Source organism: Ambystoma mexicanum, chromosome 12 (assembly GCF_040938575.1).
Source record: "Ambystoma mexicanum isolate Mex_15411 chromosome 12, UKY_AmexF1_1, whole genome shotgun sequence".
Classification (NCBI taxonomy): Eukaryota; Metazoa; Chordata; class Amphibia; order Caudata; family Ambystomatidae; genus Ambystoma; species Ambystoma mexicanum.
In genome coordinates this window covers 631,184,624-631,211,340 of record NC_090936.1, presented here as the reverse complement: position 1 = coordinate 631,211,340, position 26,717 = coordinate 631,184,624, and the positions used below count along the sequence as shown (strand labels likewise).

The 26,717-nt window shown below is 45.0% G+C and overlaps 1 protein-coding gene across 5 annotated transcripts in view; it reads left to right on the top strand.

Annotated features, from left to right (window-relative positions):
* CADPS2 (calcium dependent secretion activator 2) overlaps nt 1-26,717 on the top strand; it is a 2,822,196-nt gene that overhangs the window by 2,359,934 nt on the left and 435,545 nt on the right. For all 5 annotated transcript variants that reach the window (XM_069629098.1, XM_069629097.1, XM_069629096.1 and 2 more), the window contains 2 exons: nt 1,112-1,195; nt 1,284-1,316. In XM_069629098.1, the coding sequence (XP_069485199.1) occupies nt 1,112-1,195; nt 1,284-1,316 (117 nt within the window). The remainder of the gene's footprint in view (nt 1-1,111; nt 1,196-1,283; nt 1,317-26,717) is intronic.

Sequence of the window (26,717 nt, the reverse complement as noted above, 5' to 3'; positions counted from 1 at the left end):
TATTATTTCCAAAGTCGTATCGACTCAAGTGGCGCCTTACCTAGGAGAAACTTTCTGGCAAGAAGGGGGTGCAGAGCAATTTCAGAAGCCGCCAAATCACAGGCCATGTCCTGTTGTGCACAGATGATGTACATAACATTCCTATAACTTCAACATGAGTAATATTGATGGCAGAATTGAATACCCTCCTGTTCAAGGAGTTCCTCTCAGAGTACCTGGAGTTCATGCGTCTACACCTGTGCTTGCCCCGGAAACATCCTGCATGACTGCCACTATGTGCCTTTGGTCTTGCAAACCTTGTGTTCACCTTAGTATTCCTCTCGCTGCTCCGTAGCTAGCTTTGCACTCTATAAACAACACACACACACATACAATGAGCAGGTGTGAGTTGTAGTGTAACCCCACATATATCGACTCTGTGGGGAGCAACTATGGGTGGTGGCAGCAGTGGTCGGCAGCTGCCCACCTGCAGTGTCACAGAAGTGCTAGAATGTAGAGGCATGCAACGGCGTGTATGTGCGTGTGTGAGGATGAGGTGGGGCAGCACGGGAGCATGATGGCTGCAGTCCAAATCAGAAGTAGAAGAGACTGCAATGGTTGGTTGCTGTCTGCGTGATCTTGAGACTTTAAGTAGCTGACATTAGATGAAGCCTGTTCTCTGAGAGTTTACAGCAGGTTACCATTCTTTCCTACCCTGCCCCATAACACAGCAAACGCAGCCCCACGCTGCTTCCTACAACGGCCCTGCTGGAAGCTCTGGCTGTCTTGTAAACGTTGAAGCAGATGCGAAACCACCAGCAACACTTCACCTCGTGAACTGTGCTCCCTAGCATGCTTGTCGCGAAGACTACGGGTATTATTTCATTGCTCTGCTTTTAATCAAAGGGTGATGTCTAACTGTTTAGATTTTGAAGACGCGTGATTCCTTTGTTCCTGAACACGAGGTAGCTTTGCATGGAGATATATATGCCGTTGATTTTTTTGCGCGTGAAGGTCGTTATGTGCCAGTACTCGTGAGTGCAATGTTAAATAATAGCTGGCCTTGTTCACTCGATCTTCTTTGTTTATTTCATGTGGTGTATGTTACTTAAACGCATACGTTTCTTTGTAGTTTATTTCAGTGTTAGAAAGTGTCCTGTGCAAGTTATCAAGATATGACGAAGGCACGTTCTTCTCATCCATTCTTTCCTTCACAGTAAGTATGGTAATTAACATCAGATCGTCTACGCATTATTCCTAACAAATGCATGAATATTAATAGTTCCACGCTTTTTGTTTTTTAGGTGAAAACTGCAGCAAAGTATGTTGATGTTCCTGTAAGTACAACCTAGTTAATAAGTCGTTGTCAAGTTAACATTTCAAACTGTTACTGTGTATCTTGCCTGGTGTGGAAACTCAATGTTGTCATTTTCTAGTCAGGCAAGTTCCTACGGGAGCTCACGGCGTGGTGGATGTCGTGGTTTAAAATAACAACGAACGTGCTAGCTTAAGTATTTCCCGTCAGCCACCAGTCGGCCTTGCAGCTTTGCTCTCAAGGTTATGCCGATGACACATGCTACGTTCTGTGCAGCGTCTTAACTGAGAAACCCGCAGAAACCGCCTTTTGCCTATGATACCAAATGGAAAATGTCGCCCGGCTGTCAAATTGGGCTTTCTGAAATGCGTCACACAAATGCTGCCATGTTTACCATTTCACTGACGGCTCTATACATTGTTTCGTTTGTGATTATGATTTATTGTCAACATATTTGTGCATTTCTGCTCGGAACATTGGACTATAAATAAATACCTGGTGGGTTTTGCTCGAACTATTAGCATCTCCTGTATTTCAAATCCCCAGTTGGATTGAAATCCCATTAGGATTATCCTTGTCATAACAGCTTCTCGTTATAGCCACTTCGGCAAGCACACGGATCCATTGAAGAGGTAAAAGAGGCACGCTCACATGTACTGAAGAGCGTCATGGGAAAAACCAGTAAGAATAAATGCTTTTCCCAACAGCACCTATGTTGGCTACTGTATTTCTGTAGAATTAGAATACGAGATAAGATGCCACTAACATGTTGTGTTTCAACTGGAAAAATACTTCCTGTGTTGGAAGAGTGCCTGAAGACTTTGGCCTTGCATGTACACACACAGCGACTTTTGTGGCTCAGAAAGGGCCTTTCTTTTGAACATTTAGATGGCGAATCATGAAAGAATGCTCCATCTTGTAGGCGCAATTTAGAAACATACGTGATGTGCATCGGTCTGATACAGAAAGTATGTTTGAGTGTGTGCAATTTGCATGGCGTGTGCCCAAATGGCATCTTCTCTTTTCCAAGGTGTAGATTCGGACTGGCGGGTGTTGAAATGGTGGGACGATTACATATGTGAGCATACCCTCAATCACAGATACATCTGATATCAGCAGACACTCTCCATTCCCTCCACCCAGAGATGGGTGCTGAGACCCCGGCACAAGACGAGTGACCGCGCCGGTGGACAGTCTCCACCCACTTTTTGGAGAAGGGTCGTCTCCCCTGTGTGTTTAACGGTTTAATGTAGCCATATGAAGCAGTGGTGTAGCACACCATTTGGGGGCCCCTCTGCGAGCCATGCTACTCCCCCACCCCCAATCTCCTTAACAAAGCAGAGGCCATGCCACACCCAGGGCCGGCCTGGACCACCACGTGTGCACAATGCCCATGATGATTATGCCGCTGCAGGGGCATGCACTACTGCAGGGGAAAGAAGTAAATGTTTTTTAATCAAACTTAAATGTTTGACCTAGCGCAGAAGCAGGTGGTGCCTGGTCGCTAAATATAGCAGCCACCACTTTTGTTGGAGGGTGTAAATATTTGCCACAAGTATTCGATTGCAACCGACCATATCGAGGGAGCCCGAACTAACGAAAATGGGCGTGGATGTTACAGGGGGATTCTTCCCCCTCCCCTGAGAAAATGTTTGAATAATTGTTTAAAATGTTGCATTATGCTGTCTGTGAAAAACTGGGTAAAAGGCCTGACAGTTTGCAATCTTTTTTTTAGTGTGTAGGGTAAATCATGAAAAAAAGAAACACAGATTCAAGTCACCAAAAGTGCCCAGGTGCATTTTCCAAAGCATTGTCATGCCGGTCCCTGCAATATATGCTAGCGCAAAACATTTGTTCATGCTGGCTATGTCTATACATTTTCATGCTGGCTCCACCAACATATGCTAGTATTCCCTTATGCTCATGTTCGCTTTGAGATGTTTTTTATAGTATCATTATTGGCACGATGCACAATGTTGGCTCTGCCAATACATTCTGGTGCTTCTATGTGAGAACATACTCCCGTTGGTTTGGCCATTAAAAGTGACATGTCACAATAGGAAAACATGTCCAATCAGCTTCCAATGTAAGCCAGGCTAGACCCATATGAACACTTATCATTCTTGCTTCATCATACAGGCTCAGTTAATTAAAAAGTCATGCTACAGTAAGAGATAGTTAGGCCGCTACACCAAAACGTCAGCCTAGCAAAATAATACTACTTATCTTTCTAGCTTTATCAGAGTTGCTGAGAAATACATTCAATGCCACAGTAAGCAATGGCGAGACTGGCTGCACCAAAATGCCAGTCTAGCCAGGTAATGACACACATGAACTTGGCTTTGCCCAGAAATACCAGTAAAACATGCAAAATCAATAAAGGATGTGTCAAAAATATGCTATAGTGATCCCCAGTCTCCCAGGGCCTTACAAACACACACGCATCCCCTTTCACCCACCGGTCCTCTCACATTCATTTACCACAGAGGCATGCACCCACCCACATTCCTTGAAAGAAAACACACACACACACACACACACACACACACCCCCCCACCAACACTCTCTCTCTTTCTTTCTTTCTTTCTCTCTTCTGACTCACCCACCATTCGCTCACCCTTAAACCTCTCACATGCACTAGCACTGCATTCTCCACACAGGAATGCAAACCACCCACCCACCCAAAACATTCAAACGCACACTATCGCATTCTTAATCATTCAACCACCAGTCACTCACTCATATGTCTTCTCTCACATCCATTTGCAGTGCATTCTCCACACAAGCACGCATACACACACTATTAGATTCCTACTCATTCACCTATTAGTCACTCACCCATAAACCTTCTCTCACATTCACTCACACTGCATTCTCCACACAGGCACACACCCACACACTCAACCACCCACCCAGAACATTCAAACACACACTCACTCACCCAGAACATTCAAACATGCACTGTCACATTTCTTCTCATTCACCCACCACTCACTAACTCATATAAGTCATGTCATTTATAATGTGCCTGTACACATGCGTTTCTAGGCACGACAAGACAAAATATCTTACTAGGCCTTGTGTCATTCAGATCATGCAAGTGTGACAGCGCAAAAGTACAGGGGGAAGTGCCAGGGAAGGGGAAGTGCAATCAGGGCAGCAATGCTCTGAGTGAGTGCAGTCGGGATAGTGCAAGGAGGCAGGGGGCTGTAGAGGTTACAATTACATCCCCTGAGTGTGCTGTAGGCCCAGAGGCAGTGCAGGGGAGACTGATCATGGAGGAGCCTGGTACCCAGTGAGACCTTGGGGGTAGCCAAGCAACCAATCGGCGCAGCAGGCAGGTAGGTCAGAAGGGGAGAAAGAGAGAGAAAGCAGAGGAGAAAAGGAAGGTCTTGGGCAGCTTCCGGAACTTCAGTTGGTCCGGCTCAGGATTGAGAGGGGCAGGGAGGCCATTGGAGCGGGAGGCACCTGTAGAGGAGAGAGAGATATACCCTCCACTATCTGCCTGGAGAAGTGTGTGACCCTCCGAGAATTGGAGGTAGCTGAGCGAAGGGCTCGCAAAGGAAGGTATTTTGGAACAGAAAGTTGGATGTAGTGTGGGCCCCAGCCCCAGAAAGCCTTGTGGATGATGCAGAGGGTCTTGAACTTGATCCTTGCAGCCACTGGGAGCCAGTGGAGAGATTTTAGAGCTGGAGAGAAATGGTCCCTGGGTTTGAGGCCAAGGATAAGTCTTGCAGTCCTGTTCTGGATTAGTAGCAGAGAGTAGAGGAAGTCAACTTGAGATAGCACATACATACATCTCACACACACTCCACATATGCAAAACACACACACCATTTAAAAAAAAGACTTCTAATGTGTTTTTTCAGCTTTGGTCCATCACTCCAGGCCACCCTTGACTCCTCATTGCTGCTCACAAACAGGAACCAGGAACCTGGGAGAGCTTCCTGGTTCCTGTATATGAGTCCCAAGGAAGCCAGAGGTGAAGGCTTTGGAGTAGAATATGCCGCATGTCACGGTCAGCTCCAACCCCTACTGAGCGCAACCATCTCACGCTGTGAGCCCCAGCCCAGCCTTCACCCTTATGGGTGTAACAATATATTGGGAGACCATGCTCAACATAGGGATTTTCTGCCCCCAATATAACGAGACCACAATAGATCATTTATTTGTTTAGATTTGTTAAGCACTATATATGGCTCAAATAGAGCCACGTGGATCCCTCCCCTCTCTGCCAACCATGAGCCAAGAGCCAGGCAGGGGTATAGACTGAAAATATATTTATTTAAAGTATATGTTCAATAGATCTAAAATGGTTACACACACCACCTTCTCTGTGGAACAAAACAAAGTTTCCACACACAATGATCTTTCCTTTTTGTAATAAACAGCCAAATATGACTTGATACAATTTACAGTGAAAATGAAGCACAGTTTGATTTTAAAACAAGTTACACAATGTACATTCGGTTCTTTGTTTAATTTCTTGAACACTTGAAAATGCTACCAGTTTTGGAATCTCATTTATTTGTAAGAATACATGTGGCAAATGGAACCTGTATCCTTTTTCACCTAAACGCAATGCAAACTCTTTCTGCTCTCAGGGTCATTCACTCTCTCTCAGAAGAGAGTTTCTATTGTTCAATGGAAATTACACTAGTTTTACCTTGCAAAGCACCTCTCCATCCAGCACCAAAAACCCAGTAATCAGTGATAAGCAGCACCCCTCTGTTTAAAGGCCAGGTCTAGGGAGTGGGGACAGTTCAGGAATTTTGTTTGGGGCCAAGGGCACCCCACTCTTTGAATAAAACAGTTAAGGAGTGGTGACAGTTGGGAATTTCTTGTTGTGGCAAAAGCACCATTTTGTTTAAATACAGAGTTTTGAGAAGTGATATCATTTGAGAATTTTGCTTTGCAGCCAGAACCTTTCTGTTTCAAAGGCAAGGTTTGGAAATGATGTCAGTTGGGAATTTCATTTTGTAGCTAGGTCACCCCTGTTCATTAGAGAATCCTGGGGTGGACAGGAAAATACAGGCACCAATTACATTATATGACAATAACATAAGTCCCGCTAGGAAAGAGGGTGAATGTTTCATGCTCTTCCAAGCCCCCCCCACGTGTCAATCTATTTGGGAGTTAATTAAATTAATATTCAGTCAACTATGCTAAGGGTCTACACAATTCCCTCCATCCTCTATGAAGGGAAGATGTTAAGGCATGCAGATCCCCTAAACACTTGGTTTCAAATGGATCAATTCTACTTACATTGAACCTCTGTATTAGGGTGCTCAGGGAAGACAGCCAGGCTCCTCTGTGGTAGCAGCTCAGGTCTGGTTACAGGCTACTGTCAGAAAAAGTCCCAGCATTCATCCGTCAGTTGCCTCTTCTTAAGAATCAGGGCCCTGTCAGCTGTTGGCTTCCCCAGTTTCTCTCTCCCAGGCGATGTTTAAGGCCGCTCAATGTTAAGGCCTCTCCACCTAAGATGGTTTTAGACAGCTGTCGCAAGATTCACCCACCTGGATTATGGGCAAGTCCGCGCAAATGTTTAGAAGCTCTCCTTTTTCTCCTTCTCTCTCTTTCCCTGTCTGTCCCTTTCTTCCATAGAGCAAGTTCTTTTCAACCCTAAGTCAACTCCCATAAAATATTAAGATCAGGAGGTGTCAACTTATTAGCCTCGAATTCTCATTGGACCTCTGCAGTCCTCTCCCCTCCCAAGGTTCCACCCCTGTTTGCCTATCAGCACAGTGAGTTCCATGATTGAATTGAAGTGGAAAAGTACACACCTTCTATCATTTGCTTTTTTAACTGTCACCTTTTCCGCTCAAAAAGTCACAACATGGCAAATGTTTACAATTTACAAATAAATATTATAATATCGATATATTTGTGTTCCCCTTATCATGATGAATCAGTGGAGCTTACTTTAATTTCAGCACATTATTGCACAGGCGTGCTATAGTTTTTCACTCTTTATTCGGGAACTACCAGAGTTGGGAATATGAAACTTCATATTCAAAGAACTGATTTAACATGTCATTAGCTCCTCAACTTTCAGATTTCTAACGTTTTTGGGGAAGCTAGCAACGCCGTTTGTGTTGTAACTATAATCCCCCAAATCGCACTTGAATGAAATTCACATTACACCGTCGCACAGAGAGTAGCTATAACATATCTTCCACAATGCTGTAAGTATTACGGTCTCAAAGTTGTTGAATGAAATGACATTGTAATGTAAGTTAATGCCCATATATTTATACAGAAAAGTAACAGTTTCATTTTTGGTTCTTGGTCTCATTTCCCTGAAAACAGGTGGTTCAGAGCCTCTTGCATCTCTGGACTGTTGTTTTATGGCTGGGGTAAAATAATTAGCCATTTCTTCTTTGAGAGTGTATGGGCTGAGGAGATTCTTATCCTGCAGCAGATGGCCCACTTCTAACCTTTGACATCATGAGACCCTGCTGGCCTCTGCCATGTTTTATTATAATCTTGAGTTGACCACAATTCAGATCTAAGTGTATTTTCTAAAAACACTTTCACTCACCCAGGGCCAGGTCTGTGCTGATCTGGCCCCCTAGCAACATAGCATGCAGGAGCCTCAAAGTGATCTCCCTTCCAGACAAGGAGCCCTGCAGATTGACAATGGGGGAAGTCACTTGCGAATTCTGCCCCGCAACTAGAAGCATTTGTCTGTCTTGGACTCATAAGCGATTTACATGTGCATATGAAAACAAAATAGCATTTTCAATGATTGCATTTGTTTCCTTGTGCAGCATTTTATCCATTAAGGTGGCAAACTGAAAGTGAAAGGCTGCTGTTCATTTTGTTCATTCACCATGGGCATTTTTAAATGATGTCAGTTTCTGTATTGCTAAATTTGCAGGTTGCACAGCATTTTGATGTGTGGCAGTTTCAGTGACCAATGACACTTTTTGTCTCCCAGCCAACAATGTGCCTTTTCCATCTTCGCATACTTCATTGTGTCATTTTCAGCAAGACACCTACTGCTGTGCTAAAGCTTTCAGCCTGTCCAATATTTTGTGTGTGCCTTGTCCTCTGAACAACACATTTAAAATTAGAGGCCTCACCTGGCCTTTCCTTTCATGTACTGGGGCTCTCATTAAATCCCACACATGGGAAGACTGGGTAGGAGCACCCCCAGATCCTGGTGTGGCAGGGTCCCCTGCACCATGAGGGCTTGTGCTATGCCAGTGATATCAAGTAGAACCCAGTCGTGTGGCTGTTAGAAGAGACACTTATCAGTAGGACCACATGAATCACCTTTTTTGGGGAAGTAACATGTCTCATATTAAAATACTGCTAAACAGGCAATGTTTTGTTGGTGATTCTTGGATCTAAAACTTGCATACATTATATAATTAGCCAGCAATGCAACAGATAAATATATTCTACTGGTAAATCTTTATTTGTCCTGTGCACTGTCTTCAACCGTGAAAGAGAAGTTAAATGAAATATGCCTATATAACTGCCTTCACTTTCAAATGGGTGCGTCAGAGTGCCTCCGCTTCTTTTTTCAGGACTCGAGTGCCGGCTGGGACCTAAAGCACAACTAAATTTTGGGTGCAAATTTGAAACTTATTTGGGCATTTGTAACTGTTTAGCTCTTGGGCAGACTTCTAGGGCCTCGTTTTTGTTGATCAGATCTCTACTGCATAACAGGCGATCACCTTTTCTTTTTGTGATTACCTTTTGCATTCTATAACACACTATACAAGATTTTGATTTCAAGATCTTCAAACATAATAGCAGAACTGGACACTTGCACGGTGCTAAATACCTAAAGAATGTCCACTTATTAATGCAGCTTTAATATGTTACGTAATCAGTGGTGGCCTGGCCTACATGGAACTCTGAAGATTTCCCGGTAGGCCTCTGCACGATCACCCTCTTTTGTGTGAGTACCTTGGTTGTCTGCTGTTTTTATACTCTCTCCCCTACAGCCTGCCCCCTCCCCTCCATCTTTCTGCCCCCTCCCCTCCAAATATTCTTGTTGGAGAACCGCTCCAAGGCCAGCACACAGCGTAACCCGGGAGCACTTGAAAAACATTTCTGGGCCCGATTTGTAAAACATTTTCGGAGCCAGGTTTGGTTCCCAGTCCACCCCTGTACACAATTCACACACGTGTAAGTGAAAATGTGCTTGTGGCATTAGAAAGTATGGAAATTGTCATTTTCTTTTTCTTTTATTTTACTGTGCCAGTTGCCACTGCAGTGGTCTAATAATGCAAAGGTTGGCCTGGATATTAGCATTTTGCACCCACGCCTGGGCTACTTAAACCTTGGTCTGTGAGAATCTAAACCGAGACATTTTGGATTTTATTATCTTGTACTGTGCTTTAGATGCAGTGTTGCCTGAACCCATGTTATGCCTTTTTTCTTCTTTGTAAGACCTTTCTAGGTCTCTGGTGACTTCCTGGACTCTATGCTGACTGCTTCTTTATTTTAATTTGGTTTTCTCTTTTGATTTAGCTGGGTTCTTAGGATTAATTGTCTGTCCTAAAATGGCTGCTACCAGCTAGATCTTATCAGTCAGCACTATGATTGTTCCACTGCTAGTCACTTGTCTGTCACTATTTAATATCAATTGCTCGACCATGAAACAGATTTGTTGTTGCTTCATTGAATTCTTGCCAGAGTCACAACAAATCTTTACCTGTCCATGTACCGAACGTTCTGCCGGACATGGCACTTATACCAAAAACTAGAATATGTTTATCAGTGTCTGACCTTTATAGTCTGTCTTCCTTACAATGCCTTTTACCTCATCAAATTTAAACAATATTTTGAAAGGAATTACTGCTAGACCCTCAAACCCTAACAATACTCGGAATATGCAAATTCAGATTTCCTTCTTAAACGCTTTCTAATTAATGCTAGATCAAGATGTAAGATTAAAGGTCAGAGCCTAGCTCTTACATTAGGTATGAATCTGAATATACTTTGCGTTACTGAGACATGGTTGCATGATGATGCTGCCCAGAGACTGAACGACATCTTGCCAAATAACTGTCTTCCACTGTTGCAAACCCATCAGAACCGAAATTGCAGTGCAGATGCCATAATATTCAAACATTCTTTTACATTGAATATAATCCCATCGATGCAGTACAAAAATGTTGACCTCTCTGTTAAATGCAAACTCTCAGAACACAAACCGAGATCTAATACTGTTTTACAGGCCACCGTTGTCTGATGGTGATTTAACTGATATTCTTACAGGCCTGGCCTCACTAGTAGTACCCTCGATCTTGCCCAATTTGCTCGTAGAGATTTGCCCACGGCCGATTTGGGTAATTTCTTTTAGGCCGTTTTGACCGCACATATATGTGGGGGTGGGTTTGGGTTCATAAATCATATAGGGTGCTTTGGGGGGAAGTGCAGAGGGTTCCCCCCCCCCGCATATATTTGTGGTCAAAAGAGCCACACAACCAAACTGTCAAATCGGCCGCGGGCTAAAATATTCTAACAGATCACACAGATCCATACCCTCTAGTCATAAAACATCTATATTGTTGGTGATGTAAAATTCTAGTTCGAGAAAACCTATGCCTCAAGAACTTAATCACCTTTAGAGTCACCAGAGGGCATCGGTCTTTTGAAGGTAGATAACCTTCCCAGACATTCCATGGGCCACACCTGGGGTGTCATTTTTGCATCATCATAACATCTGAGCATTGGCTCTCTGCGGACCTTTTCCTGGGCAGATCACTTTGGAATTCTCATTTCTTTTTTCCACCAAAGTAGACCTAATCAGACGGAACACAATAATCAAATAAAATCCCTATAAGATATTGGCAAGAAGTTACCACTCAGCCTTTGACACCACTGATGTCACACATGCATATGATGTAAACACACACAACCCCAGAGTTAGTGGATATTTTTCGTTATCGCACATAATCTGCCTTTGACTCTCATGCACATCAACAACATTAGAATGAAGAAAAAATGCACTAAAAGCCAATCCTGGCCCTTCATGACTCTGAACAAAAAGAATCTAGCTGTGCAGAGTAGAATGCAAACAGTGAAGACACAAATCTACCAAATATCCTTTCCAGAAACCTGTCAATGAATCCAATAAGGGAAACCATGCCCAGCAGCAGAGTCAGAATTATTTCCACACAGCTGTACACAAATGGACAAAGAAACATAGTATCCCCTTCCCAAAAAGGAGCCCTGCAAACACAGAATTCTCAATGTTTTTGTAGGGTTTTTTACAATGAAGTTTATACAGAAAATAATTAAAAAGGAAAACATAAAATACTGTCTGTTTCAAAACCTTCCAAAACAAAAAGAACATCTTAAGTGCAACACAAAACATACTTTGCAAACAAACATTTGGCTGCTAAATATATCTCAAAAGAAATATTTAAAACCCTACATGATCTTTGTTCCATTTAATTATTTTGATCAAAACATTTGTCATGAGATAGTCAATGTTTTTCAGAATAAAATCATGACTATTGTTACTGAGATTCAAGCAAAATGTAAAATATTAGACAATGACCTTTAAGGTTCTAAGTCCTCTCAGCTGGAGGTGGGACCCTATCAGAGAGAAATCCATGGCCTGTTTTGCCCCGAGGTGGATGGTGACATAGACGGCGGCGCAACAATCCGTGCATTCCTGGGATGCCTGAAAAGAAAGAGGGCCCCAGTATGGAACTGTTTTTGGAGCAATGGCTGGCGGACCTGTTTGCACCGAAAAGGCTATGGACGTTTTTCTCTATCCAGAGGGCGCACACGATCCCGACTGGCCGCTCTATCCCAGGAGCGCCTCCGCGCACCATTATTGCAAAGCTCCTAAACTACAGAGACTGATATGCCCTGCTGAAGATGGCGAGGGCTACCGACCCGATAACTAATGTCCACAGGACTAGATTCTTCCCGGACTATACCAAGGAGGTACAGAGAACTTGATTGTCCTTTGACTCAGTCAATAAAAAGCGGGTATGCTCCTTTTTTCCCAGCGCAGTTGAAGGTGTACCACAGGGGAAGATGCACCTGTTCACCAACCCATCATAGGCTTGGAACTGGCTGGAAATTCGTATCCCATCAGTCACTAGTGAGGACCTGGGGGGGAGAGGTTCATAATGGCTGCCTTGATGTGCACCCCACCCATGGTTGGTTGTATTCTCTTGAGTCCATTTGATGCAGGCTCAGGGCAACATGTGCTTCGGGTTGTGGGGGGGGGGGGGAGTACAGAGATGGAAGAGAGGGAGTGTTTTTATAGTTCTCATTTGTTTTGCATATTTTGCTTGATGGATTTCCACTTGGATGCGGGGTAAGATGGGGGCTGGCAAAGGGGGGCCTGTGAATGAAGGGGTTGGTAGGTGGGGACCTGGACTTGATATGATTGCTCTGAGATGATGGCTCATGAGGGGAAAGGTTTTGTTGATGACCTGGAAAGTGAACGGGCTGTGCTCCAGCATAAATCGTAGACTAGTGTTGAAGTTTCTTAACAGGTACTCCCCCGACATCACACTTCTCGCTGAGATGCATCTCGCTGGAACAGAATGTACATTTCTTCTTAGAACCAATTACAAAATGGCATACTATGCTAGTTTCTCAATGGGCTCCCGAGGGACACTTATACTCCTACATAAGAGGATCCCATTCCAGGTCAGAGGTGAAATCGGACCCCAGGGGTGGCTTTATCATGATCAGAGGGGAATTATGGGGTGCCACTTGGCGCATGGTGGTGGTGTACATATCCCCACCACTTGCTACCCACCTCCTGTCTGACATTCATGCCACACTGACATCTGGGTGTTTGGGGGGGGATTTCAGTGATGTAATGGACTGGAGTGCAAATATAACGTATGCTGGCACTAAGAATCCCAAGCATCCCACAAAGCTGTGCTCTTTCACTAATGCTCTGGGTTGGGTGGATGCATGGAGGCAACTGCATGAAACAGAAAGGGGGTGCTCAATTTTCTCTGGTGTCCATGGCTGCATGTCAAGGATAGATCACGTTTTTTTTCTGTTTGCTATCGTCCACGGGTTACTAACTGGAAAATTCTTAGCCGGAGGAATTTACAACTATTCTCCACTAGCCATTGCGCTCAAGGATGGGCGGGCTAGGCCGGTGGCACAGTGGTGCCTGAACACCTACTACATCGGGGACCCTGAATATATGGCAGAAATGTTTGAGAAACCTGTGTTCTCCCACCTACTCCCCTGGGATCTTCCATTCAGGTGGCCAGGGAAGGGCCATCTCTTTTGGATCCCAACCCTGGGGGTGGACAAGCAAGGGAGGATCACCTGAGTGGAGGGTCACAGGGGATTGGGAGGAGAATACCAGAGGGCGAGACATGGTATTCCCCTTTCCTAATTGTACACCATCCCACTCTCCCTCAACCTTTATGGGGTATTTCCACTCTCACCCCATCCCATCGCTCCCTTCCCATTTCCAATAAGTACTGGAATGAGGAAGAAATGTGGATTACCCATAGAAACAACATAGGGATATAAAGTAAGGCTTACCATATAACACCTTTGAATTGTTCCACTAATAGAGTCCGGCAAGGTCAGGCACTTTTTCCCAACTGTGCACATCTGGCTCCAACTGACTCTCACCTGCAGTATAAAAAGGCTGTTTCTGCCAGAAGCATGGAGCGAGCTGGGGTTGTTGAATGGAACCAGGAGGCCAAGGAGAAGAAGGCTGCAATGAGAGGGACTCATAAGGACCAGTGGAGTGCGGGACGCCGAGACGCTGGCCCGGTGTGTCGGAGGGGCTTCAGCGTGGCAAGGGAGCCGTGTCTCTAAGAAGCCGGAGTGGGACGGGAGGCAGTCTATCTGCCTTTTTTAGGCCAGTGCTCATTCCCCTCGGGCATGTGCGGGTTTCAGGGGTGTCAGTGGGGCAGGTGGTGGGACCCTGACCCTGACACAAACCCATTTGACCTGCTCGCCAGCACTGTGCTACTATTGATGAGTTTTGTGAGCCAGAAAGAAACTCAGTAGCGTGCGGGTGGCTGGAGCAGGAGCAGGAGCGTTAAGAAAAGTGAGCGAAAGTGGGGAAAAATCAAAGCAAAGCAAGGAAAAGGGAAAAGCAAAGCGAATCAAGCAAAAGCTGGAAAGCTGAAAGAAAGCAAAGCAGAGTAATAGAAAAGGGCGCTCAAGGCGTGGAATTAACGAGAGACAGAGCAAGTGCGCTGGTAGCGTGAAAACAGCCAACTGTGGGTGCGAGCGACCGGAAAGTGAGGAAAAGGGTGCAAGTGACCCTATACCAAGAAAGACCACAAAGAGAGAAGGAAAATGGACAGCCAAGAGAGGGTTCAAGCAGCTTGAAACTGAGAAAGAGGGTGTAAGCGACCCAAAATAAATACAGAGAGTGCAAGAAGCACGTTAATGGGAAAATTGAGGTGCAAGAAAGCACGGTGAAAAGAAAAGAGAAGTGTGCAAGAGGCACAGAAAGGTGGAAAGAAGGTGCAAGTGTGTACGCCAGAAAAGAAGGTATGCAAGAAGCACATTGAAGTGGAGGAAAACAGCATGAAAGAGGAACAGAGGAAGATCTGCCAGAGGATGAGAGCGGTTAGAGGTCAGAGTGGTCACGCCTGGGAGGAGCAAAGAACCCAGTGTTCTCGAACGTCTCTGATACTACCCCCCTGAAAGAACTGAACAGTGAAAGGTACATCCTGACAAAAGGAACAGTTTTTTTTATTTGAACTGCATAAAGAGGTGTCTAGGTTTGGGGGAGGGAACCCTAAGAGGCCTAACAGGAACAGTGTCTGTTTGTTTGGAACTGGAACAACCAAAGCTTGGGGAAGGGAACCCCAAGCGACCCACAGACATTGTGAACTCTATTGACTTACAGCAAGAGCCATGCGTGGAAGGTTCCAAGGGCAACCGTTTTGAGTTGAACTATTTTGAACTGGCATTCAAATACACGTATTGATAAGACTACCTGAAACCAGCTGTGGTTTACATTTCCTTTTTGAGTCACCATTTTTCCTTTAAGAAGATCCCCTATCACATTTGGTTTAAGAGTGAGGGCAAGCATAGGTTTGGACACAGACGACCTTTGGTTTTGGATTTACAGACATCAACAGCCCTTAGAAGCATCAATTGAGGGAACAACCCCCTTCGAGTTAGGGCCAGATAGGCATTACACCAACCCCACAAAGTTTGATTATAAAGGTTTTCAAACTGTTACTTTTGAGTATGTGTCTCTTTTAATACCATGCCTGTCTCACAACTGTCAAACAAAATGGAGGAATACTTTAGTTTGAACAAGGGGACTGTTGACAGTCTGGCCACTTTGTGGAAGGGATATAAAACACTACTCCGAGGGGAGGCGCTTTCATTAGTGGCAGCTAAGCAGAGGAAGCACAGGCAGGTGGTAGAGGAGGTGGAAATGACTGCCTGGTGGACAGCCCTGGGTTGCCAGCGGCGTGGACAGCCTTGACCTCTGTCCAGGAGACTGTATGCAATGTGGCCATGGACAATGCCAGAGCAGCGCACTGGGCTAGGCGGAGTCAGATATACGAAACAGGAGACAAGGCGGGGAAAATGCTGACGTGGCTGGAGGGAGCGGACAGAGGGAATGGGTATGTGTGGGTCATACAAGACACGCAGGGGAGGGCACTGACAGATGATGCAGATATCGCAGGAGCGTTTGCCCATCTCAATGAGACCCTATATGATCCCTCGCCTAGAGGGTCTATGTCCGAGGGGACAGGTGTGCTTTATTTGGTGGCTCTCCCCAGACTCACCACACAGAAGGCCTCAGATAGGGAGGCAAGCATTTCAGTGGAGGAGAAATCTACAGCTCTCGCATAGCTGCAGACAGGGAATAACCCAGGTCTCAATGGCTTCCTGGTGGAAGTGTGGAAGCGGCTGGGGGAACGGGTGATTGGTCCACTGCATTGCCTATTTATGCAATGTAGGCGGGATGATTTTCTCCCACTGGATCTCAGGAAAGTCAGCATAGTGGTTCGCCCAAAGCCTGGTAAGCCACCCGAGCAATGTGCCTCCTATAGGCTTATCTTGCTAACTAACAGCGAGACCAAGATCCTCGCCAGAGACCTAGCCAATCATTTACTGTGGTAATGGGGTCCCTGATTCACCAACACCAGTGCAGGTTTATGCCTTCCAGGTCTACACGGATGAAACTGCATAGGATGTGATTCGCTATGAGCCAGGCCATGGTGATTCCGGATGCTCTAACAAGCCTCACAAAAGATTTTGAAAAGGAGTTTGATTTGATAAGCTGGGATGCATTGTGGGAGTTTATGGGCTGAATGGGGTTCAGAGAGAACTTCTTATCATGGGTCCATCTGCTTTACAGCTACCCAGAGGCATCTATTAGAGTTAATGGGATCTTCTTGTGGATGTTCTCCCTCGGGCGGGGCACAAGGAAGGGGTGGCCCATTTCCCTTCTGTTATTCACGCTGGCTATAGAGCCACTTGTGATTCAACTCATAGCAAGTCAGGAGGATGTGGGGCTTAAATGGCCATGGGGTAAGATATGGTTTCACTGTATGCGGATGATCTCTTGATTTATATGGGTGACCCAGCGAAAGCATGCCCGGTTGTAACCTGCATACTAACGGAATACCAATGTTTCAGTGGGCTGTAAATAAATTGGCAGAAATCAGTCCTTTTCCCATTGCAAGGGGGGAGGGTGTGATCCCATGGACATGCCCATATGCGGTTGCGGTCTCTGGCTTCAAGTACCTAGGCATTCATCTAAGTCTGTGCATTTCTGATTTCCTCCGGCTTAATCTTTATTCCGTGGCAGACAGGTTCCCCCTAGACATAATACACTGGCAATCTCTCCCGCTGTCTCTACAGGGCAAGGCGGCTCTCTTTAAGATGTTGACTCTTCCCAAGTTTCTATCTGTGCTGCAGAACACTCCAGTGCCAGCCCCAAAGCAAGTTTTCATAGATTGGGGGTTCCCTTTGTGGTTTACTATGGGGCGGGAAGCAACCACGGGCGGCCCTGAAGACACTGCAAAGGTCGGTATGGGGGGGGAAATTGGCCTACCCAATCTGCAGCAGTATTATTGGTCCACTCAGCTTGGGGTAGTAAATGACTGGCTGTATTGGGATACAGGACTCCGTCACATAGCGATCAAAGGGGGGTAGATGAAAGGACGGCCACCGAGACAGATACTGTTTGGAGGAGAGAAGAAGAGGGGTTCTCTTCCGGTTATGATACAAAACACTTGTCGGATATGGGAGAAGGCACACCAGGACATTGGATGGGGGGGCAGGTCGACCCTATACCAGCCTGTCTGGCGCAATGCACCTTTGCCGGAGTTGCTTACAATAGGGCAGTTTGGGAGCTGGGAAGCAAAAGGAATCCTCGTCCTAGGACATGTGAAATGGGAGGGCCGATTATGCTCATTTGAATCACTACAGGAGAAACATGGTCTGGCGGGCAGGGAGAGGTACAGATATCTGCAATTGACACATGCTTTGGGTGCTCAGTTCCCTGCTTTGGAGGAGATCCTGAAGTGCTCACCTACGGAGGCTAACTTACTTCCTGAGAACACCTCCTCCAAAGTTGCACCCACACTGTATCAAGTGATACCTGCTTTTGGCACCAGGGAATTGTCGGCCTGAAAGAAAAGTGCAAATGAGATGTTGGGATGTTGGAACCTGAAGAATGGGTGGAGGCCCTCATGTTTCCTAGGAAGGTGGGGATTGTGGCCAGACTTAGGCTGATTCAATATAAGATACTCCACTGGGTGTATTATTCTCAAACTGCACTAGCCCAGTGGGGCATTGCCAGAAGTTATGTATGTCTGAGATGTGGCAGAGAAGAGGGGGGCACCTTTTATCACATACTGTGGGGCTGTCCACAAATACAGATGTTCTGGGGGAAATGTGTGCGCAGGCTGACAACAGCGATGGGTGTTGAAGTGTCCTTAGACCCCAACATGGCACTGTTGGGGTTATGGGTGAAGCCAGGTTCGGGAAATATCAGATAGCGTTTTTGTCAGTAACACTGGAACTGGTTAAGATGGTTATTGCCTCGATATGGGAATTTGCAGAGCGCCCAAGACTGAGTCAATGGGTGGTGGAGGAGGACCAATGTATGTCATTGGAAAGGTGAGTTTACAGAGCGAGGGGCTGCCCTAAAAATTACAGAAAATCTCGGACAGATGGGATGGGGTGGATTAGGGGGGGGATTGTGGCATGTTTAAATGTATAGTCCGGCCCTTACAACGAGGTGGTATCACCCACTGGGATCTTATACATTTACGTCATCAGCCTCTATGTTATCCAGTGGAAACTGTTGTATTAAGCATGGAGATTCCTATGTTTTGTTCTGGAATACTTATTCAAAACTAACAAAAGGTTGTGATAAAAAAGAAAATGCATTGCAGGCAGAAAACATGCCTTTACTTTCTCCCTATTTCGAAAACAAATGTGCCAGTTGAGAGCTAGCCATAGGGTATTTTGCATGAAAATGTGCACTATGTACACTGTTCTTTAACTGCAAGTATTGCCATCCATATATATGTAAGAGTCTAAAAGAATTTCTCAGCATGGAGAGATGGGTAGCATTGTGGAAGTGTCTGCATCCCAAATGTCGCATAAACATTCTGAGTCTGCACTAAGCCAAAATGGTTTCAACTTGGTCCTGGGAAACGGTTGTATACTGTACTATGTGGAAATGCAAGTTATAAAACTTAACATTCGGTAATGCCAAACAGTCGGAGGCAGTTTCCGCAAAAAGATTAGCCATACCAACTCTGGAATGAGTGGTGTCCCACACAAACCTGTTGATTTTATTTTTTTATTATAAAAATAACATCCACGACATTTCAATTTTTAACAGTAACATTCATAAATTAGCTTGGACATGATTGTCATTGTTGCCATCTTAATTTTACTCGAAAAAACAGAGGCAAGCCTTTCCAATGTTCTATACTTGAAATTATCTTGCTCCATAATTGGGACAAATTATCTGAAACTATTTTGCAAAGACGTGGATTCAGTCTAAATACTAAGTACTTCATTCCACAAGGAGTCCATTTGAATGGGTAGTGATTAATACCTGCTTTTGTCATTATGCAGGTAGTGGGCTTAGCTTCTCACTTTTGCCAATTCATTTTGTATCCTGAGAAGGAGGAGAAACAATCAGTCATCTGGATTAATGCTGGTACTGAATTGTTTGGTTCAATAAGCGTTAAAAAATATATTATCGGCATATCATTTTATTTTCAGCTCCTTTCCTCATAACATTATTTATTTATTTATTTTGAAACTTATATAGTGCACCGAACACAGAGGCATCTGGGTGCTTACTTACATTGAGTAGAAGTTACAATTGTTGCACATGAAAGACAGCAGATAAGAGTTTACAATTGGACAGAAAGTAACAATTAACACAAGTAACAATTAACATACAGATTTTACAGTAACAAGTGAGCACAGGTGGGGTGGTGAATAGACGAGATGGTGGCTTGGTAACTTGAACCTTTGGTGAAGAGGTACGTTTTTAAGTTGTTTCCTGAAAATACAGAAAGCGTCTTGAGCTCTGAGTGGTAGAGGAAGTGAATTCCATAGTTTGCTGGCAAACGTGGGGAAGCTGCTATACCCGCCCTTTTGAAGCTTAAATCTTGGTGTGGCAAGGCAGTGCTGGTAGGTTGCTCGGGTGGGTCTGGAGCGTTGTGTCAGCGTGAAGTTGTTGGACAGGTAGGTGGGAGCCATATGGTGGAGACATTTGTGTGTGAGGGTGAGTGACCTGAACACGATACGTTTCTGTACTGGTAGCCAGTGTTGCTGGTGTCTATTGACTGAGATGTGTGCAGAATTGAGGAGGTTGAGCGCGACCCTGAGGGCATTGTTTTGAAGGACCTGTTGCTTCCTGATATTCTGTCTCATTGTCCCTGTATAGAGAGTGTTACAGTAGTCAAGGCGCGTGAGGACCAGGGCTCTAGCCAGAATGAGGCAACTGTCAGGGGAGAGGAATTTTCAGCAGGATCTAATGAGTTTGCAAGTGTATGCAGTGGCTGAGGTGTTGGCATTTGTCTGTTGAGGTTGAGTGAGGAGTCTAGGTGGAAGCCAAGCGTTTTTAACTCGATCAAGACTTTTATTGTGTGTCCATCTATGATGAATGATTTCAAGAGGTGATTGAGTTTGGAGATTCTGCGTTGGGAGCCGATGATGAGCAGCTCTGTCTTCTCATCATTCAAGCAAAGACCATGTTGGGACATCCAATCTTGGATTGCTCGGAAGATGTCGTTGAGGGTGGATGTGTCAGTGTTGTGGTCTCCTGAGATGGGTATGAGGACCTGAGTGTCATCTGCGTAATTGGTGTAGCTGACACCCAGGTTGTCCAGGCGGTCGAAGAGTGGCTTTGTGAAGATATTGTACAAGGTGGGTGCCACACAGGAGCCTTGTGGCACTCTGCAAGTGGGGTGTGAGGTGCCTCGGCTTTAGGGGAGAAGACTTTCATAGTTCTGTCGCTAAGGAAAGACTTTATCCAGAGTGTTGCGTTGGGGGAGAAGTTAGCTGCTGATGATAGGTGTTCACATTGAATATTGTGATCCACCAGATGGAAAGCAGCGGAGAGGTCTAGGAGAAGAAGCACAGCTAGTTTCCCATTTTCTCTTGGGTTGTCCATTTGAATATTTAAATCAAGTAGTGCTGTTTCCGTCCTGTGTCTTGGACGGAAACCTGATTGATGTAGCCCTAGGATGTTATTAGCTTCCAGGTAGTCCTGGATCTTCAGATATGCTAAGCGATCAAGAATTATCAATAGAAAGGGCACTGTTGTAATAGGGCGGTAGTTTGTGGGAGTGTTAGGGTCCAGGTTGTTTTTTTTGGAAGGGGTAGTACCCACACTTTCTTTAGGTCGGAAGGGACACAGTTACTTTTGAAGGAGGCATTGATCAGGTTGGTGATGAAAGGGGCAAGTTGGGGTGCACATTCATTGATGACTAAAGATGGGCATGGGTCACCTTGGAATCTGGAGGGTTTTAGGCTAAGGATGCTTTTCAGAACTTCTGGGATGGAGACTTCAGAGAATTCAAATAGGGGAAGCTCCTTAGGGAAAATGGAGGTAGTGGAGGGTGGTGGACGTTTTTGAAGCTTGTCTAAGCTGTTTTTTTCACTTCAATTGTAGATTGTAGGTGACTGATTTTGTTTTGGAGAGCATTTTGAATGTTCTCGCACCAGTTGGTGTCATTGTTGCAGCTTTTGCAGCTTTCAGAGGGAGGGATAGGTGTTTCTAGCTCTCTGAAGATTAGGAATAGTTCCTTGGTGTTGGAGCTGGCTTTAGCAATTCTGTCGTTGTATAGATTCCCTTTGGTGAGCAGTATTTTGTGTTTAGAATCCCTGGAGGCTGTATCAAAGAGTTTTGTTAGTAGGTGTGGGGGTTTTCTTCCACAGTGCTTCGGCTATTCTTTTAGTTATTCTTGGATCTTGTAACTCGGGGGTGAACCAGGTATTGAGGTGGGCTGGTTGTTTAGCTTTGCGTGTCGTGAGCCGAGCTATTTTGTTATGGCAGACAGGATTGTATCATTGTAGATTCTGGTGATAATGGTGGGGTCAGTGGAATTGGCTATGGGAGAAGGCAGGACAGGTTGCAATAAAGGGAGCAGGTTATTATCTGTGATGTTCTTTTTTCTAGAGGGAGCGTCTGGGGCTCTGTTGGTAGGGTGGTTGTGGCTGATCAAGGTATTGATGTTAAAAGTGATAAGGTGATGGTCTGATCAAGGGAATGGGGAGTTCGAAGTGATGGTGGTGGTGCCGTTGATGTCTGTCAACCAGTCGAGCGTGTGACCTTTAGCATGAGTAGGATCCTGAATCCTATGGGTAAAGCCAAGTGATGATAAGGTATTGGCCAGGGATAGAGCATTAGTGTCCTGGGGGTCATTTAGACCTAGAGGGAAGTTCCCAAGTAGGGCAGTTTGTGATTTGTATGTCTAATTGGACGATGCAAGCTGCATGATCTCATTCTCAAAGTCGTGATTTGGCCCAGGGGGACGGTAGATGAGATGGATGTTTAGTGTGGCTGTCGCTGAGAGAGACAATTTCACAGAGAGGAGTTCACATGAGGTGTGGGGAGTGGGCGGCACCTCTCTCATGTTCAGGTAGGATCTGGTGATGATGGCCACACCTACTCTTTTTGAATTGGGTCTATCCCTTCTGCAGATGGAATAGTTTTCAGGGACAGCAAGGGACAGAGTTGGGCCTGAGGCATCGTTGAGCCAGGTTTCCGATATGGCTAAGAAGTCTAGATTGAGATGCAAGATTGTGTCAGCAATATCAAGTGCATGGGTAGGAATGGATCTGGCGTTGATGAGGGCTCCTATGATGGTTCGGTGTGGTAGGTTGAGGGTTGAGACGCACTGTGCGGTATGAGAGAAATGTATTTCTGAATCCGATGGAGGGGGCATAGATGCCCGGGTGGTCTCTTGAGAGGTACGTTCTGTCTGCAAGGTGTAGTATTCTAAGTGCAGGGAGGCAGGGGATGCTGTGTATAAAGGTAAGCCTAGGAGTGGATGTCATAGGTTCCAGGATGTGCCTGGATTGGGATCCAAGTAAGTTATGGGGCAGCTGTAGTGTAGGTGGGTAGTGGTTGGTGAAGGTCGGGTGAGATGGAGAGGCCTATCTGGGGAAGGGGAGCGTGGATGTCAGGGTGTGCCTGAAGTAGGATAGGTCAGGCAGTGGTCGGAATAGATAAACAGGTTGATCAGGGCAGCCGACATGTTGGTGGGTGGATGCATGGGTGGCGCTGGGAGTATAAAATAGCAGTTGGCTATAGTAGGCTTTAGCTCAGGTGGTTATTAAGGTGCGCAGAATGTTGTGTGCCAATACACTTTAGATCAGAACTGTTAGGAACGTATTCCCAGTGGGGATCATCATGAAAACATTGTGCAGGGTCTGGCACATATACACTTTAAAAGCAGATGCCGGTTAGAGCGCGGATCAGCAAGAATACATTTGGATTGGCTGGGGCAGATACACATCAAAGGCAAAAAAAGCAGTATGTGCGCCAATCAGCATGCAGGCATTGCTGAGGGAACAGTGCGAGCACACATGGTGATAAAAGGAATAGTTCAGACGTGCAGTATTGTATCGTGACTGGTGGAAGTATGGTTAGGTTGGGCGCAAGAGTGTCAGAGGCAGAGTCTCACCTACTATGTCCAGTAGAATCTGTAAGGCAGCGGACGCGTATTTCTCATTTTCGCGTTCTGGACAGCTGGAGATGGACTTCAGGATGAACACCTAGTGTATCATTGGGTAGGTGTGGGGTGAGCATTCAGTAAATTAGGAGGCATCATCACGGAACAAGCCAGGATCTGGTGACTTCCACGCACGCGGGGCAGATCAGGGTGGACAGGGATAAGGGGCAGAAGGTGTAGAGGATAAGAGGGAAGATCTTACGGCCCTGTCAGGCTCAGTCAGGAGTCTTATTTGCGTGCCTTGACTGTGGGCCGGCTTACGCCTGCCGGTTGGCTCGAATAGGCTATTTGAAGCAGGCTGGCGAATCAGGTACAAGGGGTATAATCACAACCCTGGAGGTGTTGTTTTCTGGTGGCGGTCATCTTTGCGAGTGCAAACCTTATGGTTTGCTCATGAAGGCCGGGATAAAAGATTCACAGAACGGCTTCTCTCGCGCTCGTCGAGCGGGCTGATTCAAAATTGCTAATTGTGTGCAGGATCAAATATTAGCTTATATGAAGGAGGTAGATCATATCGTAGCAGTGATCGAGTGCAGCAATTAAGCCCAAGGGCTTACCTCGGGGGGGTTCGGTCTGCTGAGATGGGTTTGCTGCTCCTGCAGCATACAAGGGATGAGGAGCTCCAGCTCCTAGGATGCAGCAACAGGATTTAAGGCAGGCTCAGTCAGGAGCCTTATTTGCCTGCCTTGACTGTGGGCCGGCTTATGCCTGCCAGTCGGCTCGGATAGGCTATATGAAGCAGGCTGGCCAATCAGGTACAAGGGGTATAATCACAGTTCTGGAGGTGTTATTTTCTGGCTGCGGCCAGTTTTGCGAGTGCAGCAGGCTGATTCAAAATTGCTAATTGTGTGTAGGCTCAAAATCAAATTACACTCTTAATATTGGTATTGTGAAGAACTGTAATACAAAGATGTATCAATGCCATAATGAACAGCATAGGGGATGAGAAGTAGCCTTGCCAAGTGCCCTTATTTAGGTCTATGATGTCCGGAACAAAACCATTACAACCGACTCCGGATGATGTTTCTAAGTATAGCAATTTCAATTTATTTAAGATTTTATGCATTAAACTTTCACCCAGACTGAATCAAGCCAGGGTCCTGAAAATGTATCACAACTCCAAGTGTGAAAAGCTTTCTGAGTAGCCATTGACCGTGATGGAGCAGGGTAATCTGCTGCTTCTTATTCCACAACACATGTAAGATATATTGTACATTATCCCCTAGCCATTCTGTTGTAACATGGCCTACTGGAGAAGAGTCAGTCAGCTTTGGAAGGTGTGATGGTAGCTGATTGGCCAGATGTTTGGTTAGAATGTTAATGTATGTCTTAATTCAAGGTATAGACCTGAAATTGTCACATCTCATGCTATCCCTGTTTGGTTGTGACTTGTCCAGTCTATCTGCTTCATGGTAGAGGTCAGTCAAGACGGGTATCATAAATTTTTCACAAGATTTATCCAATTCTGCAGGGAAATCATCTTACCTTGCCGATCTCCCACCAGCCATCTCATACAATGTCTTCTGCACTTCCTGTTCTGTAAATGGTGCCCCTAACTCTTATTGTGATTCTGTACCGAAAGAATGAAGAGTCTGAATTTTCCTAAAGCTTTCTTCATCTTCACCGGGATGTGGTATTTCAGATGTATATAATGTACAATAATATCCCACAAAGTAGTTTGTTATTTTGATTGGATGTGAGATTAAGCTCGATCATCCGCTCTCCGGTATGGAACACAGAAGGTCGTTTTCCATTTTTAAGCTGTGATCTTAAGTCAACTGACCTTTTCCCTTTGCTAATGTCTTAGATAAAACAGTGTGTGTTCAGCTTAATTTGTATAGTAAGAATTTAGGCATATTTGGCTTTAGTCAACCTACAAAGCAATAAGGAATGTGCTGCTGCTGTATATTGGGTAAAGGGATTTTAACAGTTGTCTCTAGCTTGGTTGATGCTCTCTCTCTGTATGTTTTACAAGTAGAGGATTCATGTAACATAACACATTGGAAGAATGCCTTAGTTGCTGCCGATGAGATACATGTTGAGGAAGTGCTGCCTCTGTTCATGTCAAAGAATTCTTTCATGTATCTATTCAGAAGTGCCTTGTCAACCAGATGTCTGGAATGACTAATCCTCCAGCCATTCATTGGCCTTGGAGCAGAAAGTAATATATTCAATAATAGTAGGGCATGATCTGGTACCCATAGGGAGGACCAGCCCATTAACAGATTCAGTATAGAGATAGACATGACCTAGTAATCAGGCCTAGTGCTAGTACCATGTGCATAAGATATGTGATTATTTCCTGATTACAGGATGGTGTAGGTGCCAGAGTTCAATTACCCATAATCTTTCTTACTACCCCTGAAAAGTCTGGACTCCCTGATCAGTCTAGTACAACATTGTGTGCCATCTCCCTCAGAATCATTGGAACCATGTCAACATTGGTCAGTAACCCATTAAAATATGAAAAGCCCATCGTAGCACCGTTTAGTGAATGTGGAGTCCTTAATACTAGTTTCATTGAGCCTATGATCCTTTGACTATAATAATTCAGCATTCACTATCTTGTCAAGTTTTCAGAAATGTGTAACGTAGGGACATTTATAAAAGAAGGGCTATGCTATATTACTTTATTGGATATGTAGATATACATCCATAAAGCATTCTCCCCACCCAATATCACTGAACCTTGCTGGCTCATCCATCATAAGAGGTGACCCATGGATGAATGCCACACCTGCCCTTTTAGATTTAAAGTACTTTAACGTTTCTTTCTTTTAACAAAACTATTAAGGCCTTTGATGTTCAGTGAGATGGCATTAAGTGAAGACATATTTACAACCTATAAAGATATGATTCAGCACATTATGTACAATATTACCACGGGAGGCACATGCAATGACTCATTCTTCCATTACAGGGATATACCTTGGTAGTCCATTTTACCAACAGCAGTGTAAGGCCTCTAAAAATGTAATTGTTGGTAATCCTCTGATATTTGAAGTAACAATGTAAAGCTAAACTATTATGATGCTTTTATTGGCAACATTAATTTGAAACTCTCCCTCATCCCTTTCTGCGGGTGTGGTCATTGTATGGAGAAATAATTAAGAGACATGGAGACAGCATCAATTTAAAGCGAGAGACATCTGAATAAGGCCTCACTTCAGTTATGAGTCATGCTTCTCACAAGCTACCATGAAAAGAATGTAACTGTGGGATGCAGGTAGTTACTTGCTTGCATGAGGGACAGCACCCAA